This window comes from Helianthus annuus, chromosome 9, assembly GCF_002127325.2.
Source record: "Helianthus annuus cultivar XRQ/B chromosome 9, HanXRQr2.0-SUNRISE, whole genome shotgun sequence".
Taxonomy (NCBI): domain Eukaryota; kingdom Viridiplantae; phylum Streptophyta; class Magnoliopsida; order Asterales; family Asteraceae; genus Helianthus; species Helianthus annuus.
This window is the reverse complement of record NC_035441.2, coordinates 175,724,886-175,743,070: the sequence shown is the minus strand read 5'-3', so window position 1 is coordinate 175,743,070 and position 18,185 is coordinate 175,724,886. Positions and strand designations below refer to the sequence as shown.

The 18,185-nt window shown below is 42.7% G+C and overlaps 3 protein-coding genes across 3 annotated transcripts; 1 reads left to right on the top strand and 2 right to left on the bottom strand.

The window, feature by feature from the left end:
- Positions 1-7,496: 7,496 nt before the first annotated feature.
- LOC110876804 lies at positions 7,497-8,978 on the bottom strand. The gene has a single exon (XM_022124966.1). It carries the CDS (start codon positions 8,976-8,978, stop codon positions 7,497-7,499), a length of 1,482 nt encoding a protein of 493 aa, XP_021980658.1.
- A 787-nt stretch (positions 8,979-9,765) lies between these two features.
- On the bottom strand, positions 9,766-11,381 carry LOC110876803. The gene is made up of 2 exons (XM_022124965.1): positions 10,212-11,381; positions 9,766-9,873 (listed from the first exon to the last, which is right to left on the bottom strand). Exons 1-2 carry the CDS (start codon positions 11,379-11,381, stop codon positions 9,766-9,768), a joined length of 1,278 nt encoding a protein of 425 aa, XP_021980657.1.
- Positions 11,382-13,905: 2,524 nt separating this feature from the next.
- On the top strand, positions 13,906-15,540 carry LOC110879697 (transcription factor TCP14-like). The gene has a single exon (XM_022128209.2). The coding sequence runs from the start codon at positions 14,190-14,192 to the stop codon at positions 15,345-15,347; it is 1,158 nt and encodes a 385-aa protein (XP_021983901.1). The 5' UTR covers positions 13,906-14,189; the 3' UTR covers positions 15,348-15,540.
- The last annotated feature ends 2,645 nt before the right edge of the window (positions 15,541-18,185 follow it).

Below are 18,185 nucleotides of genomic sequence, written 5' to 3'. Positions count from 1 at the left end.
AAATCCCATGTATTCTCCACCTTTAATCAATTTAATAACTACATACACACCCAATTCGAACGGAAAATTAAGCAGTTTCAGTGCGACAACGACAAAGATTACGCAAATGCATCGTTCCAATCTTTTTGTCGTCAACATGGCATGCATTTCCGTTTTTCATGCCCCTACACCTCACCTTAGAATGGTAAAGCCGAACGCAAAATTCGGACAATCGATAATATGATCTGAACTTTGCTTGCTCATTCCTCTCTCCCACCCGAATTTTGGCGCCACGCCCTCGAAACTGCCACCTATCTCCTCAATATCCTCCCAAACAAACACCAAAAAAAATCAATCCCCCACCACCCGTCTTTACCATTGCAACCCCATCTACGAACACCTACGCGTATTCGGTTGCTTATGCTACCAATTACTCCCGTCCACTTCTATAAACAAACTTGCCAATCGTTTAAAGCCAATGGTTTTTCTCGGTTACCATCCCAATCACCGAGGCTACAAATTCCTTGACATTAACACACAATCCCTCTTTATCTCCCGACTTGTCCACTTTGCGGAAACAATTTTTCCGTTCGCCTCTACACTTCCACCTAAACCACAAGCCTATAACTTTCTCACTTCGACTCTAAACCCGCTACTATGGCCTCATGTCTCAAACCCCTTCCCTTCCCCGATCCATATGCCGTCTGCCCAAAGCCCAACCATGGCTCCCACCTTAGCGGCCCAAACCCAACCGACCTCCCCCACCAACCAGCCCCAACACCATCCGTCACCCATCCCACCTTCGCCTATCCACTTCGACCATCCAAACAACCCCCTAACTCCCAACACTAGTCCTCCTCCCACTACCACATCACAACAGTTGCCCAACGCCTCTACATCCCCCACCAACGCCTCCACCCCCACCCACCCGTACCATACGCACCCGTGCGATGGACGGGATCTCAAAACCAAAACAGCACTTCAACCTACACACCTCATCCATCGCCCCTATACCCAAATCACCAATGACTGCCTTGTCCACTCCGAAATGGTTTAATGCTATGTCTAACGAATTTAGTGCACTAATTAAAAATGAGACATGGGAGTTGGTTCCTCGTCGCCCTGACATGAGTATTATTCGTAGTATGTGGCTATTTAAACACAAGTTCAAATCTGGCGGCTCTCTTGAACGGTACAAGGCCCGTTTGGTGTGTGATGGTAGGAGTCAGCAGGTTGGTATAGACTGTGGGGAAACCTTTAGCCTGATTGTTAAACCGACTACCATCAGGCTTGTTTTGTCTTTGGCTCTCTCTCAATCATGGCCTGTACATCAGCTGGACGTCACCAATGCCTTCCTTCATGGAAATTTGGCAGAGACAGTTTATATGTATCAACCCATGGGGTTTCGACACCCTGATTTTCCTGATCATGTCTGCTGTTTGAAGAAGTCTTTCTATGGACTTAAACAGGCACCTCGTTCCTGGAATGCACTGAAACGCATCATTCGGTACATGCAAGGAACATCTCACTTTGGTCTTCAACTTAGTCATGCCTCCACACGCCGCTTGACTTCCGGGTATTGTTTTTATCTTGGTGACAATCTTCTCTCATGGTCCTCCAAACGACAATCAAGTGTATCTCGTTCCAGCGCGGAGGCAGAATACCGAGGTGTGGCAAATGTTGCTGAAATTTGTTGGCTTCAGAATCTCCTTTTAGAGCTAAACCGACCTTTATCTCGTGCAACTTTGGTATACTGTGACAATGTTAGTTCCATATACCTATCCGGTAACCCAGTTCAACATCAACGCACCAAACACATTGAATTGGACATTCACTTTGTTCGCGAACAAGTACAACAGGGGTGTGTTCGAATTTTTCATGTCCCGTCTCGGTACCAAGTTGCTGACATCTTCACTAAAGGTATCCCTAGGGTTCTCTTCGATGACTTCCGATCCGGTCTCAACATCCGCCTTCCTATTGTATCGATTGCGAGGGTGTAATAGTGTATATATGTAAACCATGCATCTCATTCAAAATTAGCTTATTCTGTTTCCACATTTATAGGATATCTTGTATTATTTATTGGGAGCATGGTTAATAAAGAATTCATTCAGAAAAATAACAATCTTCCTATATTGCTGACTATCAATATGCCGACATCTTCACCAAAGGCCTTCCTAAACGTCTATTCCAGCGATTCAAATCTAATTTATGCCTCCGCTCTCCTATGGCTCAAACCGCGGGAGCGTGTTAGCCGATAATATGGTTTCATAATATTGGCATGTGTTTGTATATATATTTTGTATGTTACCTGAATAGATTGTTATGTTAGTCCTGATTTTACTCTTCTCCTCTGTATAATATATTGACTTAGTTTGTGAATAACAAATCAAGATGTTGAATACCCAAATCCCTGATGGCGTTCAAAGGGTCTTTGCTGATGTCGGAATATCCCAGCCTTCGTTGCTACAAAAAAGTAAACCGTTAGCCTCGTCACGGAGAGCCCCGGGATGGGGATCCGTGACCAAGCTCCGGCGTGAGAATAAGTAAACTTGCCGGAGAGTATGAGAAGCTTATTCCGATGAGGATGATCACCGGAATATTTCTCAATGGTGTGAATCTAATAAATGTGTATGTATTTAATGTGGTGGAATATCGGTCGGAATAAATGAGAGAGTTATTAGTGTAATACCTTGAACCTGCTTCTTGATCATCTCCTTTCTTCCTTATATAACCTCGAGACCTTATCTCCCATATGGGATATCTTAATGAGACGATCTAACGGATTTTGCCGGTCTTCGGGGGGCTCAGACACGTGTCTGACCCCGAACGGTAGGATTATCGCCTCATTAAATGTTTCCGGCTAAGAAGTACAGTGCCAGCCAAGATCCTCTTCATGTCATGCATTAAATGCAGCCTGTGTTTCTCTAATCCTTTTCTTCCCGCTCATTTTCGTATAAGGGAAACCTTAGTGGGCAAGTTAAACTGCCTTTGGGCCTTATCTGTTGGGCCCTCATGACAACAGCCCAAGACGGGTAAATGGGATTCCCCATTGGCCCGTCGTCAAGTCATCTTTAGTCCCTGGTTATGATACTCAAATCTCATAATCCAGGGCTGAGTCATAATTATCAATAGGGGTGGTCTGCTTGGGCTAGGAATGTGGGCCCACCCTCAGCTAATTATGATTTGCCCCTTTTTTGTTTCTCAAGGGTCATTAATCATCAACAATCGACGGTTGGGGTTTAATCTCGTTGAAGCACGTGCAGGGTGGTTTTAATTTGAAATGAGGGTGATGTGACGGTTTTCCCCTTGCTTGTCAGTTATTTTCTTTAAATACCCTCTTTGCCTTTTGAATTTTCCTTCAACTTCCATCACAACTCCCCTTTTTCGTTCTTCTCTTGCATTCTTCCGATCACTGTTCTCCCTGATCATGAGCCGCACCGGTCGCTCGATGATCCGTTCCGTCCTGACAGCAAAGGATTTGGAGTCCTTCGTCGATACTTACAAGATACCCAAGCGTTTCTCTCCTACATTACCAAGTCCTGATGAATCGGCCGAATGCACACCAGATCGATTGTTCTCTACACTTTGGCGTTTTCCTCCGGTGGAGTTCGGTAACCCCTTTCTCCTTTTAAGATAGCTTTGCTGCTCCATTTCGGGGTTCATTTATCCCAATTGCACCCTCTAGGGTTTATGAGGGTGGTACATTTTGAGTTATCTTGGGTGGCTGTTTCCGGTGAGCCGTTAGTTCCCCTATTTTGTATGTTTTATAAACTGATTTCTGATGGGGACTGGTTCACCTTCGCCAAGCGGAAGAATAGTGTGTCTCAGCCTTGTTATTCCTTTATGCCGACTTCCACTTACCCTAAAGAATGGAAGAGTAGGTTTATCTTAGTTTCTGCTGCCATGATACCAGAGTCTCCACCGCTGAGGGATGCCAAGGCCGCTATTGAAGACAGTGTTCCTATTTTGTCTGCTGACGAAATCGTCCAATGGAAACTTATGTATGAGAATCCAATGAGAGCTTTTACTTTTTCTGAGGGGATCTTGGCTATGGGAGGACTGAGCCCCTCCTACTCGGTCCGTCCTAAGGCCTTTTTTGGCAAAAAAGGTATTCTCGTGTCCCTGACTGGTTGTATCTGTTTCTATTTTTTAGGGCTTGTGTAGTCATCTTTAGCATTTCCTTTGTGCAGAGTTGACTCTGTGGAGGTTGCTTCAGGGGGATTCCGGAGATGTTAAGTTTGTGGTTGGTGATGAGGTTGAACCGGGTTTGAACCGGGGTGTTGAGATGCAGGTTACTGGAGGGTGCGTTCAGGCCGGGGGCTCTGCTGCTGTGGAAGGAGACGAGGGGGCTTCTTCTGATGGAGAAGAGAGTTCCCCTGATTCTCTTCAAGTCAAGCATTCTAGTCATGAAGATGAGGAGGACCTGGAGAACTGTTTGGCTCGTAAGCGAAAAGCTGCTAGTCCTAAACAAGCCACGGCCCCGCGTGATATCCGGCTGAGGCTCCAGAGTGCTAGTGGACAGAAGGCCCCTCCTTCCACGAAGGCTGCTTCCGAACTTCCCCGTATTGGGGTTAAAGGTTCTTTGTCTAAGCACCTGCGGTCCTCCAGCTTTGTGAGTGAACCCTTGTTGGTGAGTTTACTTTTTTGTCTGTTGTCTTGCATTTGCTTTGTTTTGGCAGACTTCTGATGTTCTTTTTCCCCTTTTTTTGTCTGAGTAGGGAAGTTGTCATGCTCCAATAGAGATCCCTACTGCCCCTTCCTCTTCTCGTGTTCGAGACAAGACTCCCGAAGTAAGCATTGCTCGTATTGCTTCAGCTTTTGAGGTTTCTCCTCACCATGCCACTGGGACCAGCAAACCTTCTCACTTTGACGGTTTCACCTCCCGATCTCCTTTGGCCCCTTTGTTTGCCGATTCCCTTCCTGCCCCGTATGTCCCTAAGTGGAAAGTCACTCAGTCCTCCGTGGTGGGTAATCCTGAAACTGCCTGGGACTTCTTAACTCATGTTGTTCCTCCCTCCCATAAATTTATGAATTCTGCTTTGAGGGATGATCTCTTTGATGATCAATACAGCATGTCGCTTTGCGAAGGGGTTTTCAGGGGTGTTGGCATGTTACAGCGAGTTGATGATCTGAGGAGGGAGAACGAAGGGCTTAAGAGTGATCTTAAGACTTCTGAAACCGTCGCTGCTGAGCTTCGGTGTCAAGTGGTTGAGGCTGAGCGTAAACTGCAGGAGGAGAAGGTACATAACCTTTCTCCTCTCTCTTTCCCCTTTTTTTGTTTGGTTCCTTGTGGATTTTTGTAATGTCCTTTATTCAGGGGGCTGGTGTTATGCTGGAGCAAAGAAAGCGATCTTGGGAGAGAGAGATGGCAGCTTTGGTGGAGAAGAAGGAGGAGTTAGCCGCTGAGCTGAAGCATCAAAGGGAGCTTGACTCTGTTTCTCAGAAAGATCTAGATGTGATGTATGCTGAGTATGGAATGGCGTCTGATGATAACCAGAGGTTGGCCAAGGAGAAGCATTGGTTAATCACTGAGGGCTTCGGAGCCTTTCTTACTGTCGTCTCTCAATCGGAGGAGTACAAAAGTGGTCTTGAGCAGGTTTATAGGGCGTATCGGGATGTTGGATATCAATCGGGCCTGAAGGATGGGTACATTTACTCTGCTCAGGGCTTTTGGACAGGAAGGGAACCCCGCTTTATAATTCCAAGGCCAAGAAACGACTGTCTAAGCTGGATAAGGAGTTTGGGGGTAAGACCCCAGCCCTTCTTGAAAAGATCCTGGAGCATCCTATGATATCCATCGATGAATTGAAAGCCCTGCTCACTCCTACCGGTCCCTCGTCTCCGAAGTCTTTGTCAGGGGGTGGCTCCCAGTAATTTCCGAACATTAACTTACTTCGATATGGTTGTAATCTAAACAATTATGCACTCTAGGGTACTCTTGACTTTTTGATGCTTGGGGGGAGAGTCTTTGTGTAGGGGCTCTCCTGGTACTTAATCGTATGACCTATGACTGTACATTGCTATCTTGCTTTTGCCTGTTTTTGGTATGTTTTTTTTTTTTTGCAGGAGTCTTTGCCGGGAGCCGGGCCAGCATTTTCCTAATGACCCTTAGTTATTTGTAGTATGTTTACGAAAAACTTTGTTTGGTCTGTTTGCCAGGCCTTCTAGTTTGTATATTAGCTTTTCTAGTAGGGCTTCATGTTGTACATTCACTTTGTAGCTTTGTACATGAAAAACTTCTTTTTTGTAGTTTGCTTACAAAGGTATGTTGTATTCATGGTTTGCTTTATAAACCAGAATTGTCTGTTCGAGGACAATCGCTGGACAAGTCTATAACGTTAGATTATGTTTTTGGCTTGTTTGTCCATTTTCTTTGGGTTAGCTAGACCCTATTTTGCCCCACAGCCGGGCGTTTGGTATGTTGGGTATACCTTGTACATGTGTGTTTGTTTGTTGTTAGGTTTATAGCTTTTCTTGGCACGTCTGCCTGGATATAACACCTGTTATTTTGCCAAAAGGGGATAAGTGAGTTGTCCGTTGTCATTCATTTCTTGGGGACCAAGTCCTCCATTACAAGTTCTTACAAAAGATTTTTTCTTGGGGTAAGCCCCTGACTAGCAGTTAATCATTACAAAAGTGGCTCCCTAGCCGTTTTTCCTAAAAGACCTTTTTATGCCTCATATGTGGTACTTCCTGAGTTGCATGAGGTTCCATGTTCTTGGGACCTCTTTGCCTTGAAGCGTTTCCAGCTTGCAACTTCCTTTGCCGTTTGCCCACGTAACCCGGTAAGGTCCTTCCCAATTAGGCCCTAGCTTTCCGGTGTTCTCCTGTAGGCTGGCTTCGTTTGCTCTTACGACCAAGTCCCCTGGGACGAGACTGAGTTTTTTCATTTTAGCATTATAATAGCTTTTGAGCTGCTTTTTGAATTTAGCCTCCCTGACTGCTGCCACTTTCCTTCTCTTTTCAAGCAAATTCAGGTTCATCCAGAGGTCTTGCTCGTTTTCGGCCTCCCTGAGCTTTATTCTGGCAGTTGCGGACCCTATCTCAGCCGGAATGACAGCCTCCGTCCCATAAGTTAAGCTGAAGGGAGTTTCCCCATTGCAGTCCTTGGGGGTGGTCCTATATGCCCATAGCACAAATGGCAATTCCTCCAGCCATCCTTTTTGTTTCCTCCCGAGTCTCCCTTTCATTCCCTTGATAACGCTTTGATTTGCTCTTTCCACTAGTCCGTTGCTCTGGGCATGGGTGATGGTGGTAAACACTTAGTGTATGTGCATCTGCTCGCACCATGGCCTGAAAGGTTTTCCAGCAAATTGAACACCATTGTTACTCACCAGCTCCTTTGGGACCCCGTATCTGCAAATGATGTTGTCTAGTACAAACCGACTCATCTGTTCCCCTGTTATCTTTGCCATGGGCCTTGCCTCTATCCACTTGGTAAAATAATCGATGGCAACCACCACGTACTTAACCCCTCCCGGGCCTTCCGGGAATGGCCCAATTATGTTGATGGCTCACTTCTGGAAGGGCCAAGACGTTGAAACAGGTATCATTGGGTGTTTGTGGCAGTGTGTCATGGGTGCATGGAGGTGGCAATTGTCACAGCTCTTTATCTCCTCTGATGCTGTCTCATACATTCTAGGCCAATAGAATCCCGCATCCATCACCTTCGCCACTACTGTCCTTGGCCCAGAATGCATTCCACAAATCCCCTCATGTATTTCTCTTATCACATACTTAGCCTCTTCATTATCGGCGCAATTCAGGGATGGGCCCAGGTATGACCTTCGGTAAAATTCTCCATCAATCAACTCATATTGTAAAGCTTTGACTCTTACCTTCCTAGTTGCCCAGTCTCCCTCGGGTAATGTTCCGTCTCTGAGGAACCTTACAATCGGTGTCATCCATGTTTCTTGTGCGTTTTCGATCGTAGCCACCTCTTCTGTACCAAGAGAGGGGGAGGTCAGGACTTCCACTTTGACTTCTCTTGCTAGGTGGTCAAATGCCACGGAGGCCAGCTTGCTGATGGCATCGGATTTCCTGTTTCTCCCGCGGGGGATATATTCTAGTTTAAAGGTCTTGAAAGTCTTGGTTGTCTCTTTTACCTTTGCTACGTATTGAGCCATTATGCTGTCTTTAGCCTCATATTCCCCCTGGTACTGCTTGACCACTAACTGCGAGTCCGTACTGGCCTCCACATGTTTTGCATTCATCTTTTTGGCTAGCCTCATCCCTGCTAAGAGGGCTTCGTACTCTGCGATGTTATTGGTATTCTCAAAGTCCAGCCTGATGGCGTAGGTTAGCTCAACTCCCTCAGGACTGATCAACGTAATGCCCGCTCCGCTACCCTCTTCGCTGGAGGCCCCGTCTGTGAGTAGTTTCCACACTGCCTCGTCTTCCTTCTCTTTCTCTTCCCTTTCCAAGGCTTCCCACTTTAAAAGCTCTGGTCCCTCACCCTCAGGGACCTCCGCCAAGAAGTCGGCCAGTATTTGTCCCTTCATGGCAGTTCTGGCTTTGAATTCCAAGGAATGTTCCCCTAATTTGACTGCCCATTTAGCCAGTCGACCTGATAACTCCGGCCTCCTCAGCACTTTTTGGAGGGGTTGATCTGTCATTAGGGTGACCTTGTGTCCTTGGAAGTACCTTCTGAGTCTCCGGGACGCGAAAACAAGAGCTAAAGCTAACTTCTCCAGGGGTATATAGCGTTCCTCAGGACCCTTGAGGGTCCTGCTGATGAAGTATATTGGTATCTTATTTCCTTCCTGTTCCCCGGGTACTGGGGTAGATAAGGTTGGGAGCTTGCAGATGTAATCTTTCATTTCTTGAAAAGCGGTTTCCGCCTCAGGAGTCCATTTAAACCTGTCCGTTTGAAGACAATCCTTCAATACCCTCATGAAGGGAAGGGTCCTGTCGGCTACCTTTGATAAGAAGCGGTTAAAGGCGATTAACCTTCCATTCAGCTGTTGAATGTCCTTTAGGGACCTGGGGGATCGCATTTCGGCTACAGCTTGAGTTTTCTCCGGATTAGCTTTGATTCCGCCCTTAGTAACCACTACTCACAGGAATTTCCCCTCTTCTACCCCGGAGCAACACTTCCCAGGGTTTAGCTCAATGTTCACATCTTGTATAGCTCGGATGGTTTCGGCTATATCATCTATCATGGCCGTCTCGGTTAGGCTTTTTATGACATTGTCATCGACATACACTTCCAAGTTTCATCCCCGCTGCTCTCTGAAGAGGGTATTCATGAACCTTTGGTAGGTGGCCCCGCATTTTTTAGCCCGAAGGGCATTTTGGTGTAGCAAAATGTTCCCTCGTCTGTGATGAAGGCTGTTTTTTCTTCGTCCTCCATTGACATCTGAATTTGATGATATCCTTTGTAAGCATCCAGGAAGCACTTTAGAGGGTACTGATTTAAGAAATCCACTTGGACGTCTATTTCTGGGAGGGGATAGCAGTCCTGGGGCATGCTTTGTTCAGATCTTGAAAGTCAATGTACATCCTCCACCCCCCCTCTTTCTTTTTGACCATGACTGGGTTAGCAACCCAGGATGGATACTTCACTTCTCTTACTATTCCGACTCTGAGCAGCTTCCTGGTTTCTTCACAGGCGGTCCTCCTCTTGCTGGGATCCATGCTCTGTTTCTTCTGCTTGACTGGTCTTGCCCAGGTGTATGTATTGAGTCGATGTTCGGTCAGACTCCTTGGGATCCCTGTCATGTCTCCGTGCTGAAATGCAAATACATCTATGTTGAAGAGAAGCAGCTCCTTGAGAGCACTTTTTCATTTGTCACTTAGGTGGTTTCCCACCTTAACCATCTGCTCCGGGAATCTGTCACAAAGGACCCACTCTTCGACTCCCTCTTTTTGGGGTTTCTCAGATATTTCTCCCTTAGAGACAGAAAAAACTATTTCATATGCAGATTTTACCCAAGCCAAGCCTTTTGGCGTCTGGAACACTAGAGCTCCATGCGGGGTTGATGCCTGTGCTTGCATATCTCCAATCCCAGGCCTCCCAGGATTGCATTGTATTTTGAGGGTGCTCGGACCACTGTGAAAGTTAAATTTATGGTTCGGACTCGATCTCCTACCCCAACTGTAAATAGGAGTCTGATCTTTCCCAAGGGGTGTGACACACTGTTGTTGAAACCCACTAAGGGGATAGAGTCCTCCTCGAGCCTATCCCTTACATCCCTGTCAAATCTGAGAAAACAGTGCTCGTATATCACCTCTACCCCGCTTCCTCCATCCACATGTATTCTGACCACCTTGTGGCCGGCTATTGTGGCTGAAATGTTAAGGGGGAGTCGCTGCACCTCGTTCTCCTCCTGGTGTGGCATCAAGATAGGAGCTTTCATGCGGTCTGGGGAGCCCAGAATTCTGGCCTTTACACTCCCGGTGGTATCAAATTCATCTATCCTCCGAATCATGTCTACATCTGCCCTTCCAGGCTCTCTCACATCTTTCCCTTTGCGGTCCCCTCCTCCCTCCTTTATTTCCTTAACCAAATGAGCCAGTTTACCCGTTTTTACCGCGACCTCTATTTCCCTTTTTAAATACATACAATCGTCAGTTTTGTGACCTAATTCCCTATGAAAGTCACAGTATTCGTTCGGTTGTGCCTTTGGTCCTGGTTTTATAGGTGGTGGTCTTAGGAAGGAATGCTTCACCCTCTCAGTGGCCAGTATTTCACTTGGAGTTTTGGTGAGAGGGGTGAAGCTGTCGGAGTAGGGGAATGGGCCTCTCCCCCGAGGCCTATATGGGGAATACGAGGGCCTCGCCCTATCATGCATCATTCTATCAAGAGCTGGTTTTCTTGAGTAAGGTGTACCTTTTTCGAGAGGCTTTGTAGTGGGGTTGACCCTTCTGGGCGGAGTGTCCATCTCTTTAGCTTTGCTGACCGTGTCCTTGCCCCGGACGAAGGCTCTAACCCTGTCCATGAGGTTGTCAAATGAGCGTGGGAACTCCTCCCCCAGCTTTTCGCATAGTTGTGCGTGTTTTAGCCCGTTAATGAAACTGCTGATCTTCATGAACTCCGGGACATCCTTGATATTCATGCTTTCTTTGACAAACCTCTCCATGTATTGATCTATCCGTTCGTTGTCCCTCTGCCTTATATGCATGATTTCGTTTGGGTTTTTGATCACCTTTCTTTGTTGGCCAAAGTTCCTCAGAAACTTCTCACTTAATTCTTCATAGCTGTCAATTCCTCCGGGGGGAAGGCTATCAAACCAGAGCCTGGTCCCCTCTGTTAGAGTTTGCACAAACATGTGGCACCAAACTGGCATAGGCCATAGTCCCAGCTGTCCCGCACCTTTGAAAGCATGGAGATGGTCCTCAGGATCTCTTGTCCCGTCGTACCTGTCGAAGTTCGGAGGTAGCTTCGTCTTAGGGGGCATGGGTGCTTCAGCGATCCTCCTGGTGAACTTTGAAATCTCGGCCAAGTCCCGAGGGAGGTAAGGCTGATCCAGACTATCATCGCTTTGATTTTCCTTTTCCTTTCTGTTTCTTCCCTGTAATGAGATCCTCTCTCTCCTCCGAGAACATCTGTCTGAGGGCTGTCATGAAGGTTTCCAGTGGGTCATTGCCACCGCTTTTGTTTTGTGGATCCACCCCTTCCTGGTTGGATGGTGTGTCGAAGGATAGTCTAGCCTTGAGGCTATCGAGTTTCTCTTGTCTTTCTAGATCCTCAAGATGCTTTTTCAACTTTTCTCTGTGCATGGCAACAAAATCCGGAGTGATGGCCTCCTCCTTTTCCAGGGTTTCCACCTGGTTTTCGTTCTCCTCCTCGTGGGTTATGTCTTCTACTGTGACCTTATCATGATCGTTTTGCACCGCCTGGATGGTACGTGAGCTTGGTGGTGTTGCCATGTTGTTTCTTGTGAAATGGGCTATCTCAACGTCGGAGTTTCGGAGTGGGAATACCAGCTAGACTGTATTGTCCCGCGGATGGCGCCAATGTCAAATACCCAAATCCCTGATGACGTTCAAAGGGTCTTCGCTGACGTCGGAATATCCCAGTCTTCGTTGCTACAAAAAAGTAAACCGTTAGCCTCGTCAGGAGGGCCCCGGGAGGGGGATCCGTGACCAAGCTCCGGTGTGAGAATAAGTAAACTTGCCGGAGAGTATGAAAAGCTTATTCCGATGAGGATGATCATCGGAATATTTCTCTATGGTGTGAATCTAATAAATGTGTATGTATTTAATGTGGTGGAATATCGGTCGGAATAAATGAGAGAGTTATTAGTGTAATACCTTGAACCTGCCTCTTGATCATCTCCTTTCTTCCTTATATAACCCCGAGACCTTATCTCCCATGTGGGATATCTTAATGAGACGATCTAACGGATTCTGCCGGTCTTCGGGAGGCTCAGACACGTGTCTGACCCCGAACGGTAAGATTATCGCCTCATTAAATGTTTCCGGCTAAGAAGTACAGTGCCAGCCAAAATCCTCTTCATGTCATGCATTAAATGCAGCCCGTGTTTCTCTGATCCTTTTCTTCCCGCTCATTTTCGTATAAGGGAAACGTTAGTGGGCAAGTTAAACTGCCTTTGGTCCTTATCTGTTGGGCCCTCATGACAACAGCCCAAGACGGATAAATGGGATTCCCCATTGGCCCGTCGTCACAAGGAATGCATTCTCACAATTTCAAGTTAGCCGATTAGAATTTACAGAACTATTTTTGGCTCGTGTTTAGCTTTTGCTTTCTCGAGTAAAGGTCGTCAGTTAAACCATTAGTCCACTATCCTAAATATTTGTTGTGCCAATTCTATGCAGGTAATAATGGAGACAATATTTTTAATAACATATAATAAAATGTAAAATGTAAAAGAAAGTGATAAATAATTTCTCTCTTTTTTGAAAGACAACAGAATAAACCAACAGTCATTTTGTTTTTCTTTTTGCCTATTTGCTCCTTATTTTTTGGTGTCGGAGACAGTACACTCCAGTCCATCAACTATCGACGAGTCTATTGATGTAGGCTGCACTATTGAAAACTGCGGGACTTCAGTCCTTATATTTCAAATATATGACTCTTACGGTCCCAAAATTTAGTTCTTAGTCCTTTGAAGTGTGAACCAGACTTCCATACCAAAGAATCATTATGGTTCGGTTTAAGCAAATGTATTTGCTTAAATCGGTTATTAGTTTAGTTTTACGGCCTGTTTTAGTAAGAGGTTTCTCTCGGTCAACTTAGACATTTTCAAATCGTACCAAAACCGAACAATTAGTAACGGTTTGTTTGATTCGGTTTTAATTTTCAATGCTTTGATTTTGGGTTACAATGATCAAAACTGTTAAAACGGGTTAACTTGCGGTTTGACTCAATCGTGAACGCCCCACGCTAAGGAAATTCTTTTAACAAACTTATTTAATCCAACTTTAATAAGTCATTATATTTCCAATAATTAGTAAACTTGTTATAATTATTGTTTTTGCAACTTCACATGCAAAATAAGAAATAACCCATGTTAATAAAATCGGGTCAATTGTGAACGCCACACGCTAAGGAAATTCTTTTAACAAACTTATGTAATCCAACTTTAATAAGTCATTATATTTCCAATAATTAGTAAACTTGTTATAATTATTGTTTTTGCAACTTCACACATGCAAAATAAGAAATAACCCATGTTAAAAGAATATATACAAAATTAGTAAGTCATTATAAGAAATAACCCATGTTATAAGAAATAATCCAACTTTAATAAGTCATATTTACAATAATTAGTAAACTTGTTATAATTATTGTTTTGCAACTTATTATGCAAAATAAGAAATAACCCATGTTAAAAGAATATATACAAAATTAGCAACAAATTTAAACCTAGTTCCTTTATTTTCAATTATGAAGACAGACTCATTACATTTTAGAATTTTATTTTGCTTTTTAAAGCTCACCCATATAATTCCCACTCATTATCTTTGTTGCTTAAAGTTTGGCCTCCTTCATTATCCCATCTCTCTCTCTCTCTTTCTCTCTCTCTTTTCTTTGAACTTTGAAGCTACAAGTGATTGGAGTTGAAGAGGGTGAACTATTTAGTTTATATGGTCACTTGAAAGAGAAAGAAACTCCAGACCCACATCCCCCAAAGATTAGATTCAACCCAATCCAATCCAATCCTCCATACATAAAACCCTAGAGAGAGAAACTAGAAACTAGAGAGAGAAACCATACATAAAACATTATCATATATCATCATATGATCATGGATGCTGGTGATGATCACTTCCACCACCGTCCCAACTTTCCATTCCAACTACTAGAGAAAAAAGATGATGAAGCTTCTTCCTCCTCCGCCACCACCACAGCCACCGGCTCCGGCTACCCTTCCAACCTCCAAATCACCACCACCGCAGCCTCTGCCTCCACATCCACAGCGGAAGCCAACAAAAAACTCGCCCCTAAACGAACCTCCACCAAAGACCGTCACACAAAAGTCGACGGCCGCGGCCGCCGCATCCGCATGCCTGCCCTATGCGCCGCCAGGGTTTTCCAGCTCACCCGCGAGCTCGGTCATAAAACCGACGGTGAAACCATCGAGTGGCTCCTTCAACAAGCCGAGCCTGCCGTTATTGCAGCCACCGGCACCGGTACTATCCCGGCTAACTTCACTTCACTTAATATCTCTCTCCGGAGCTCCGGGTCAAGTATGTCCATTCCTTCCCAGCTCCGATCCAGTTACTTCAACCCGAATTTCCCACTCCCACAAAACCGGAATCTTTTCCCCGGAATCGGGTTAGCCTCATCGGAAAACAACACGCCATCAAATCTCTTAAACTTCGGGTCTACAAGTCTTCATCAGCTGCTACAAACGAAACAAGAAAATAGAGACAATAATAATTCAGTTGAATTATCCGAAACAACAGGAGAAAACACTACAAGAAAACGTAGGGTTCCGGGGGAGTCGGAACTGCCGTCACAACAGCAACAGAATTATCTGCTACAGTCTAGTGCAGGCTCCATGGCAGCAAATCACGCATCGGTTCCACCTAACTTTTGGATGGTTGCGAATTCTAGTCAACACCAGGCGGGAATGAGTGGCGACCCGATTTGGACTTTTCCGACGGTTAACAACACTGCCGCGTTGTATCGAGGCACCGTGTCCACCGGTTTGCATTTTATGAATTTTCCTACCCCGGTTGCGCTGTTACCGAGTCAGCAATTGACAGCTGGACTCGGTGGTAGCAGTGGTAGTGGTAGTAGTGGTTTTACAGAAGGACAGTTGAGTATGCTAGCTGGTATGAATCCGTACCGGCAGGTTTTCGGTCCCGGTGCGTCGGAGCAGCAGGCGAGTGGATCTCAGTCGCATCATGGTGGTGGCGGTGGCGGAGATGATTCGACTAGCCATCACTCGTAAGGGTTTTCGGTTTAATTTAGTCCAAAATTTTGGAAAAATAGTATATCATTTTCTTTTATAATTATGCTGATTTTTTTTTTTTTTTTTTTGAAATTGTGTGATTATTTATAAGTTTTGGAGAGACAATTTTTAACAGGGTGTATTGTTGGTTTTAATCATTACAAGGAAAAAGAGAAGGTCCCATTTGGTATTATTTAGTATGAATTTATTTGCTTTTTTTCTCTTTTTCTTGTTTAAAAATGTGGATTTGAGTTTGTGAATATCAAAATGTTTTGACTTTACATTATGAAAGTAATGAATTCAATAATATCTTGAAAAGGGGTGTAAGAAAAAACATCGCCGTTAAATTTATAGTCAATCCCATGAAGTTTGAACTTTGAAAGTCATATTACCTCATTTTGACCAAGGGTGAAAATCTTTAGTGACGTCATTTTTCACTTTATTTACGTTGTTAAATAGACTGTTAAATAAACATACTATATATCAAGTATTAAACTTGTTAGAGAAATAATTAAATAAGTTGTGTGACAATCGTCAATGTCATGTTTGTATGGGTCAAATTAAGAATTATTGTAAATTTTTTATTAAAGATATTTGAATGGGGGTGGGACCCAAACCTTATCAGTCCAGGTATTGGGGTCAGATTGATGGAACCCACACCCTCCTAAAATCAAAGTTACCTTTTATCAGAGCAGGGGAACAAGCTTTGATCATTCCTCCCCCTTTATATAATTCAATCCATTGCTGGCACTCACAGTCACACTCGACCATTACATTAAATAAATAATATCTGTATACGTATATTTATGTATATACCGAGAGAAAGAGAGATTTATGAGGTCAATCAAAGCAATTATATATTCTTTCAACTCAGGGTTGATCCAATCTTTTGGAAGGCTAAGAAGAAATAAAATTTTAGGGCTTCTTTTACTTTTTTTTAAATTGTCATAGTCAATACTTCTTTATCTATGTTTGAAATCAAACAAAAATTTAACATAACCATGATAGAAAGTGGTTTGCTTACATAAGAAACCAAACAAATCTAAAAGAATAAGTTTGCACTAGTAATAATGATTAGCATATACAACTTTTTTCTTAATTGAAGACCCTAAGCCTAGGTTAATGTTAATTCTACTAAAGTTCCGAGTCTGTTTGAACTTTCAAGTCTTTAACTAAGCTTATTCTTATCTTTCAATCAAAGCTCATAGCTAAGTTTGTAATTTGTATCACTCGTATGTAAATCAAGACATCTTACACATCCATTATTTTAATATTTGTATATTATTTTACCATGTTATAGTCTCGTGTATTACATGAGGTTGTACAACATAAACGATATAATTATATAATCTATAAAAAAAAACTTTATATAACTGACGTATTTCTATTACCATATGATAGTTCACACAAATAATTTGAATTTATCACAAAAATCGGCCTGTAGTAATTAGTGAGGCGGAAATACTATAGTAGCCCGTGTATTACACATGTTGAATATTGAAAGCGCGCGCGCACACATATATATACACTTACATGAGTGAATTACGTATAATAATATATATAAGTATATTATTTTTATTATTGTATATCTTTAAATATAACTTTTATTTAAAGTAAATAAAAATAATTTAATTAGTATCTTATAAATTAGATTTGTTATTCTTATTAATAATATTATTGTGAATTTAATTCATATTTTTATAAAGTTATGATTTAAGTTAAAGGTTTATATATGGTAAATAAAATATTTTGAAAATTAATGGGTAATTTATTATGTAACAAATAGCTACAAAAGGAACTAATAATATTGAAATATGTATAAGTTACCATTTCCTACTTTATACAACATTTCTTTATTTAGGGTTATGAAAAAATTTGGACATGAAAAACTGATGAGGTTAAATGTGATGATTACATATGTGTAACTTTACATTCATTTGATTACATACCTTGGTTTCAAATTATCAATATACGTTTGTATGCAAGTCTAAATTTACACACCTTCAAATAAGATTACATACCTTGGTTCCAAATTATCAATATATAAGTAAAATTAAGGATAAATACTATTTGAGCAAGTTATCTTCAACCCGAACTTGCCTCGAAGATTTATACTGCCGAAGTAACTTAAGCCAAATCAGTTCAAGTTCAATATAATCTAATTTCTAACAAATTAACTAGGAGCGAGTTACAAGTCACGAGTAAATTGTTCTACCTCATCTATATCCCTTTTTTTCCCTATACCCTTATACACCTATATTATTATCTGATATTCTCACTTTTCTCATAATCAAACTTAACCGGGAATGACTCAAAATTGATGCGTCGGTTTCATCAGAAACCACCTTCATTTGGTTTGGGAGTTATTGGAGTTATGGGTCGAACCGGTTGAACTATTGAACTATATGGTGATTTGAACGATTTCTTTTAAATATGTTAGTCCTATTTTAGACTACATGTATTTTAAGATGACTGATTTGTTTTGATTGTAATAAAAGATTGGATATTCCTCTCGTACGTACCCTTTCTCTCATATAAAAAATATCTTATTACATGTTTAATGTTACATACAAAGCAGACAATCTATTTTCGAGTAGTTTCTAAAGGTCAATTTTGTTGGGCTTTTTAAATTAATTATTATTTATATTAAAAAATAAAGATAAGATAAGTTAATTTAAATCATTGGGGCAATTTGAAATTGACAAAAGATGTTTCAGTGAATGGGCGCTCAGGTTTTATTCTTTTGTTGTTTTCCTTAAAATTCAATTATAAATAGTATTACTACTTTATATAATATTTAAAATAAAAAAGGTTTATACTTAAGTTACAAAAATCAAT